Source organism: Gasterosteus aculeatus, chromosome 3 (assembly GCF_964276395.1).
Source record: "Gasterosteus aculeatus chromosome 3, fGasAcu3.hap1.1, whole genome shotgun sequence".
NCBI classification, from domain to species: Eukaryota; Metazoa; Chordata; class Actinopteri; order Perciformes; family Gasterosteidae; genus Gasterosteus; species Gasterosteus aculeatus.
This window is the reverse complement of record NC_135690.1, coordinates 14581819-14589690: the sequence shown is the minus strand read 5'-3', so window position 1 is coordinate 14589690 and position 7872 is coordinate 14581819. Positions and strand designations below refer to the sequence as shown.

The 7872-nt window shown below is 43.5% G+C and overlaps 1 protein-coding gene and 1 long non-coding RNA gene across 2 annotated transcripts; both read right to left on the bottom strand.

Moving 5' to 3' along the window:
- Positions 1–1124: 1124 nt before the first annotated feature.
- LOC120816304 (uncharacterized) lies at positions 1125–1787 on the bottom strand. The gene is made up of 3 exons (XR_013467177.1): positions 1662–1787; positions 1504–1576; positions 1125–1386 (listed from the first exon to the last, which is right to left on the bottom strand). It is a non-coding gene; the product is annotated as an uncharacterized LOC120816304 (long non-coding RNA).
- A 3726-nt stretch (positions 1788–5513) lies between these two features.
- LOC144405534 (uncharacterized) lies at positions 5514–6745 on the bottom strand. Its single transcript, XM_078099585.1, has 5 exons — positions 6562–6745; positions 6392–6464; positions 6180–6299; positions 5998–6076; positions 5514–5766 (listed from the first exon to the last, which is right to left on the bottom strand). Exons 1-5 carry the CDS (start codon positions 6675–6677, stop codon positions 5678–5680), a joined length of 477 nt encoding a protein of 158 aa, XP_077955711.1. The 5' UTR covers positions 6678–6745; the 3' UTR covers positions 5514–5677.
- Between the last annotated feature and the right edge of the window lie 1127 nt (positions 6746–7872).

The window sequence follows — 7872 nt, the reverse complement described above, 5'->3', positions numbered from 1 at the left end:
CTTGTTCGGCTCTGGTTTTATCTTGTAATCATTCATAAGGGGAAACAAACTTAAACTCTAAGGGCAATGCATGCCGTTGTTAAACTAAGATGTCATTCTTTCGTGGACCATTCCAACACTCTCGTGCTCTTCAGTCATTGCGGCTTAAATGGCTGCAGCGGTCGGCGCTGCACGTTTCTGTTGGACGCGTCGATGCGAACCGCCATCTTTTGTGAGCCGCTGTGAAACGACCGGCGTCCAGCCGGGCCCTCCCCGGTTCCACGTTTCAAAGGAAGGAACGCCGGCCCGTCCCGCGGCACGTTGTCATTTTTTTTAGGCGGAAGCAAACGCCCTGCGGCTGTGGCGCTGCGCCACATGTCTTGTCGGTTTGCGTGTCCGTGATGAGGGCCTTAAGGCAGTGAGGGTGAACTGAACACGGCCAGGGAGGCGAGGCGCTGCTTTATTTATTGCCGCATTTAATCTTCTGTGCTCGGCAGCTCGGATCTGCCGTTGCATTGTGGGCAAGGAGCTGTCGATGAAGAGCCTATGGGACTTTCCTCCTCCTTCTGTCATACTGGCTCAGCAGAGCACCGTTGATACGGAGGGGAAGTTTTTCCATCTTTGGTAAAACAAAAACTTGAAAAGGTCACATATTTCAGTTTTTAACACTCGTATCTGCGGTTTGCCGTGAGCGTGAGGAGGCAGCATCGCGCGCCGACCGCTCCGGACTCCTCCAAGCTTTTTCCAGTCTGCCATGACACGCGCTGCTAAGCAGTAAGGCCAATTTAAAGGACGTATGAAGGAGAGAGACAATTACGCAGGCGTCACCGGAGAGCCGCGTGTGAGTGGACGGGGGGAACGTTTTTCAATCATTCGCAGTCATTTGGGATAAATGCAGTAAATAGTCCAGGGCGAACTGTTTGACAACACAATGCATAACGTGTACATAAAGACAGAGTGTATATCGTCTGCTCGGAAGATTTTTGTTTTAAAGTCATTCATGTGGTGTAAATAAAACAAGTGCATAATGAGTGTCTCCTCGTATCGTTGATCTCACACACGACACAAGTTTTATCACCTTGAGGAAAAGCGACGAACGGAAGACGCGTTACATTAGTCAGTCGAGATGACACACCGAAGAAGTGTTTATTCAGGAACCTGGGGTTTATTCTTGCACAATATACATCTGTTATATGATGGTTCAGCAATACAAAAAGGTTCAATTATATTCTGTGGTTTGGATCTAGACTTGACACATGGGTTTAAAAGTAAAATCCGTCGCGTCGATACTTAAAAACTCAGCGTGCAGTACTTATTCTTCACCGTCGCATGTTGCCGAGGCCTTTGAGGGGCACATCGCCTCATTGCACGTCTCTGCGTAGCCTTCTGCACGGGTCAGTCCACTTCCTTTTTTTGTTTTTGTTGAACACATTTTTAAAAAAGCACATAAACAACATTAGGCAAACCCCCCTGAACACCACTGAAACAGCGCTTTTAAGAATGCAGAGAAAAGTAAACTCGTACCGGTCATTAAATGGTGGAGTAGGCAGTAGTCGTTTGGCCGGCCGGCGGCCCGGGACGTCGCTGTGGAACGGGCCTGAGCAGGAACAAACCACAGCAATGTCACCAGGCGTCACAGGCGCTGGTTTGACGCGCTGGTGTTCGGTCGGAAGCAAACCTACCCTGATTTTGCAGAAGGGGTGCGGCAGAGGTGGGGTGAACTCGAAGGCAATTTCGTTGGTTTCGTGGGTGCTGAGAGATGTTCGCCTGATTTCAAGGGCTGCGGGGGACTCCTTTGTTGTCCAACAGACACAAAAAACACACACACACGTTGGGATAAATCAGAAAAAGAATCATCCTGAAACAGGCTGCTAAACGCTGAAATCAACGGCGAGGTGCTCGACCTCGTAAGTCAAGTCAAGTCAAGTCATTTTATTTTGTATAGCCCAGAATCGCAAATTACAAATTTGCCTCAGAGGGCTTTACAGTCTGTACACATACGACATCCTCTGCCCCGAAACCCACCATCGGCACAGGAAAAACTCCCCAAAAAATGAAAAAACCCTTACAAGAGGGAAAAAAGGGAAGAAACCTTAGGGAGAACGTCGGAGGAGGGATCCCACTCCCGGGATGGACAGACTACAATGGATGCCATGTGTACAGAATGAACAATGTATAATACATGCAATTCCTATGACAGAAATGATTCAAGTAATTGTGAGTAGTAAGCCAGGCGCACAGCAGGACCACTGCAGAGGCAACCACCATCAGATAGAACCACCATCCACAGAATCCTGTGGGGAGGGAGAGCACAGAGATTTTAGGAGAGGGTAATGTTGGTTATAATGTTGGTCGTACTGGCATTTCTCCTGGTTGCCGTAGCACTGGTTTGTGCGCCAAGCTTTGACCTGGCTCACCAGGGCACCGGCCGCTTCGCCGCAGGGCAACGTCAGAAACCTGCAAGAAAGGAGGGAAACACCACGGATTCCCTTCAGTCATTTGACCTGAAACGACGACAACAACAACAACGTCGCACATCTCTACCACACACTACCATGTTGCGTTGCAAGCTGACCGGTCCGCGGCCGAGGCGGCGGCCAGCAAGGCCGAGGTGATGAGGAGAGATCTGAATGCCATGGCGGTTGCACCTGGAGCGCTGAGGCCTTGGGTGTGTTTTAAGGAGCCCTTCTTTATTCTAACAATTAGATCCCGCCCCTGTGGACAACAGCTTGGTGGGGGGGGGCATGTAAATGCAATTTCCATGCTCACCAATATTTCCCAAAAAGGAATTAGGTCGCGGTTAACGGTGCTTAGAGGTCAGCTTCTTAGTGGAAGACAAGTACGCTACTAGCTGAGGAGAAAACGCCGTGGTTTGATTCCACGAAGTCACGTGAGTGCGATTCCTTTTTGTGTGTTTTGCTGCAAAGCAGATCACATCTTAAACAGCCACGAAGACGGATGGTCACCTGATACCTGTCAGTCCGTGACTAACGGCCCTCAGACCAGCTCCAGAAGAACCATTGACTTCCGTCTGTTGCATCTATCAGGGGGAACTAATGAGTCCCTAAGCTGCAACATCGCCAGGACTCCCCCAATAAAGACTAGGGGCCTCATTCATTATATATATATATATGCAAGATAATCATCACATTCGTGATGTTTTATTTTTAATAAGAATCATTTCAAATTGACAGGATGGTGTTACTCCCAATATGATTCCTCTATATGAGGAAATAAATGTCCAGAGGCTGAAGTTGTTGTAATAGTGATCGAGGCATGAAAGGTAAAAATTGTCTCTGCTTTAAAAGTAACTCATACAAAGATGAGGAGTAAAGATAAGTGTGAGTTTCATGTATTTTAGCTTGATTTCTGATGTGTGTGAGTCCTTGTTAGCAGTGTGTTTGTGTTTTTTTTACTGGTCATGGTCACATTCATCAGATCACACTGTCACATTGTGGGGAATCCTTGTTTTTAGCACAAAGAGTGGACCATTGCACATCTAAATAACAGTTAAATTACATATAAGAGTGAAAAAATGGTTAAAGTCAAGGATAGTCGAGAGGAAATGAATGTCAATCTTTGTAAAGTCTGAAAATATATAAGACCGCGTGCGTACATATGTGTGAGCGTGTCCTTCAATTACCTGCTAGTTTGAACAATCGTCCCCGGATTCATTCACAGGTCAGAGGTCACAGTGGCCGCATGAATACAGAATGACCTGCATGAAATCATTTAATTCGTCATGAACATTTTAGAGTGTGTGAGCGACATTCAGAATGCAGATTACTATTTAAGTGACTTGATTTGAATAGACTGATCTTAGATACAAATATATACATAAATCCCACCGATCCATAGTGATATTAATGGTTTTTAAAGTCCCTTTAGAGCACGTTCAGCCGTAGAAACTATACAACAAAACAATTCCTAATTCACCTCATTATTACTTTTTTGACATTTTGCAATATTGTATTTCAATTTCATTGTGCAATATTCTTTTTATTATACTTCATGCAATACCATTTGTTACTTACTTTTAATATCTTTCAATATAATTCTCAGTATTACTTTTCTATTTCAGTCTACTGGGAACTGGTGCTCTATGAGAAGTAAAAGAAAAAATAAGTTGACGTTGATTGACAAATAAAGATGTGTTTAGAATTTAATGGTCATTTTCTTTCCTAGCCAACACAATTTAATCTGTTCACTGGAAAAAATTCTGGATGTTCGGCATAACCCTCGTTTGTGCTCAGCAGAGCGCCACCTGTCACAATGTGACACTCGTGTCATGTGAGGTAACATAACTCTAAATACCAAGGTCCAATATATTATTTCAATATTTATTTTGCCCTTTTCCAGGAGAGTGAAAGAACAAAGGCTAACCAGTGTGCTGCCCTCCACAACCTTTTACCCACTGTCACCTGATGTCTGCGGCCAATCAGGGAGGATCTTAAGCCTTAACCTCCCCTCACCTGAGGCTAACTGTTAGGCAAATACACATTGACAGACGCTATCAATCAAATCAAAGAGAGTTTAAAGGGGGAGTGCACTCCCGTTTCTTTAAGGGGCAGAAAATTAAAGTTCCCCTGTAAACAATCTGAACCCAAGAGAAAAAGCAATCTGAAGCATCATAAACTCCCCACTAATGAATGTTGAACAGATGTAACAACATTGACTGAAATTAAACATTGGGGGTGGAGAAAATCGGTTACCACGAATACATTTTTACATTATTAGACCTTTATTAAGATGAACATTTGCATATATATTACTAGATTTTTGCTCCACTTAAATATCCTTAAAAATTCATACATTTTATGAAAAATGAAACAAGTACTGTAATTAACATTAACAATTCATCTGTAGTTAATATGGAAGGAAAGGATGAGAATTGGGAGCTACTTTTAAGTTATGCGTTTCTAAATAAAAACAGCGTGGAATAGATTTATGTCCAGCACATCTCTATCTGATCGGCATCATTCCACCTCCAGACCAGCTGATAACACACTAACTAAATAAACAGATTGTTGTAAAATGCAGAACAAATTCGGTCTGTTCTTTGTTCTTTGTTCTTTTATTGGTTTAACATCACTGTTGCTACAACTATGATGGATAAACAGGAGCTGTGGTTTCACATCTTTGTGTGTGTGAGACAAAGGCAGAAATCACTTAATGAATCAATTATTCACAGACAACGGGTCTTTTGTTCCCTTGACTTTGGAGCCACATGAAAAGCAAACGATGAGGATGAGATCACAGGATTGATTCTTTAATGTGAGGGACACGCGAAGGACACAGCGTCCTCGATTAGAAACAGAGGACACCCTCTCAGAGCCAAAAGCAGACTTCTATTATCTGGCTGATATTTGTTTTGAATATGTTCTGGTTCTGGAGGTGACATAATACCAAATAGTTTGGCTTGCATTGTGCTGAAGTTAAATTCTTAGTGTGCTTTTATTTACGTGGCGTAATTTATATAATTAATGAGATTGAGAACACACTTTGAACCCAAAAATACACGTCAAAGGCGACAATCAAATTTTACATTTTTATTTTCACTCCATAGACCGGGTGCATTCACAATACTTTATATATCACACGTATATAGCTGCACCTGAGGGGAAAACAAAGCTCTCCAACTTAAATGTCAGAGAATCATGAGATGATTTAGTGAAGTTATTTCACCATTAGAGCTCCTCTAGACTTTACAGGTGGCGAGTCCGATGCCCAGGCAAGCCCATTCATTGGTCATCTCCATGAAGCCCGGTCTCGAGGAGAGGCCGGTGGCTGTAGATCATCCATTCACAACGACCAACAGGAGCAAGTTAGATCGTTCCACGTTCCGGCCTTATCCAGTATAACAAATGTGTGTCTACATTTTAGATTTGAATCGAGCAAAGTAGCAGCTCACTCATTTACAACGTACCAAACTGATCATCCAAAATGAATTGTGACTTTGACGTTGCAGCAGCCCGCCTGCAGGAGGCCGTTCACGTGGTGAGAGGACGCAGAACTCACCTGACAGCAGGTTGCGGAGGTTGCAGTAGTTGAGTCCACCGTCGAGAAGACTGGCGAATCCAATGGAGTTGGACGTTGCCTGGTGAGAGAACGAGTGAACAAGGTTTGTGTTACTATATGTTTGCATTTAAACCCGTAGGACAACACAACGATTGTGAACCCAAATCGTCATGGATACTCACGGTCACACGGCAGCCGTTGGTGAGTACGGTGGGGCTCAGTGAGAAGGAGATGTCCTCTCCCAGAGGTCTTTCCGGAGAGGTGTGGTTGGCTGCGATATGCACGGGGTTCACCGACACGAGCTGCAACGGACGAAAAGCAACACATCGTCGCAACAAATATGTATGTATACGCGTGTGCACATTATTCAAATGCACAGGCGAGCGGTTGTCACCTCGTACTGGCTCAAGGCTTGAATCTGTACAACGAGTGCGGTTCTGACTTCAACACAGGGGCTCACAAAAAGCCTGGAGAAAAAAAGAGAAGTAAAAAATGTCTGGACCATTCCTCGTGTTGACTTGAATTCAAACACCCAACAGCCAATGAGGACAAAATCCGACTCACCACAGTGTCCTGCAGAAGGGCCGGTAAGGACTGGGAGCAGGTTCAGGAGTGGGGGCGGCGGCCAGAGAGCCAAACAGCCCTGCAAGGAAGGCCGAGGCCAGCAGCAGAGTCCTCATGGTTTTAATGGAGCAGCTTGTGGTCGGCCTGCGGAGCGCTGGTGTGGAGGAGGGAAGGTAGCTGACGGATATCCAACCAGGCTCATTTATACACAAATGCCGGGCCGGCCACGAGCACCGGTGAAGATCCTTGAAATCGATTTGGTCGAGGGTGTGACTTCTGTGTCTTGTGGTGATTGTCTGACTCCGTCACTTATGGAACTTATGACCAGCGTGCTGTTTTGTACTAATCGGCATGCAAGGGAAGCCAATCCGTCCCGTCAGCATGGGCTTCCCCTTTGTCTGACTGGATGCTTTTTAATTTGATTTGATTTAAAAAAGAAAGAAATATAGGTTGACAGAAGGTTTAATGTACAATAAACAAATAAGCCAAATGTACAATTGAAGCCAATGTGTGCGCACAACCCGAGTATTGGAGTCGTAAATGTGTTGGAAACCACTGATAGTCACAACTTTATTTAATTTAAATATTAAATCATTTGACTATATATTAAGCTTATTTACTTATTCTCTCAGCAGGCACTTCCTTTCCTTTCGAATGTTAAAGTCTGACTTCCTTTTGATGCTTAACTTTCAGACACCGCATCATAAAAAAAAAAACATGTGATATATAATTTCACATATAATGAATTATACATACATATATATGAATATATATATATATATATATATATATATATATATATATATATATATATATATATTTTATATATCGCTGGACTTAGTTGCTGAGACAATGCTCATATCTTTAGGCAGCTATTTCAATCTGCTTAACGGGCCCTTTTGACAAACCTTTCACATAATGTTTAAGGTCTCTCGGCATTCTTTTCATGCTGACTCATTTTTATGATCCCATAACTAATTCGCTGCCATTTTCCACCCACATTTAAACTCTATTTTCTGCATCACGGTCATTCACAAGTCAGATGACTTTTCTAAGTTGTCTGGACACACTGAAAGTGGAGCTCGACAGTCTGTAGAAGACAGCAGTACAAATAGCAGTGAAAGAAATAGAAAGAAACATGTGACTTGTAACATTTGTAACATTCAAAGATTTCTTTACTCTCCCTGAACCACACACATGAAGCCTGCTGCTCATAACGGCATAAAAAATGTATTGATATTTTAAAGCAACCCAGTGTGGAAATTATTAAAACAACACACACTGGGAACATGTGCCGAATCACCATACACA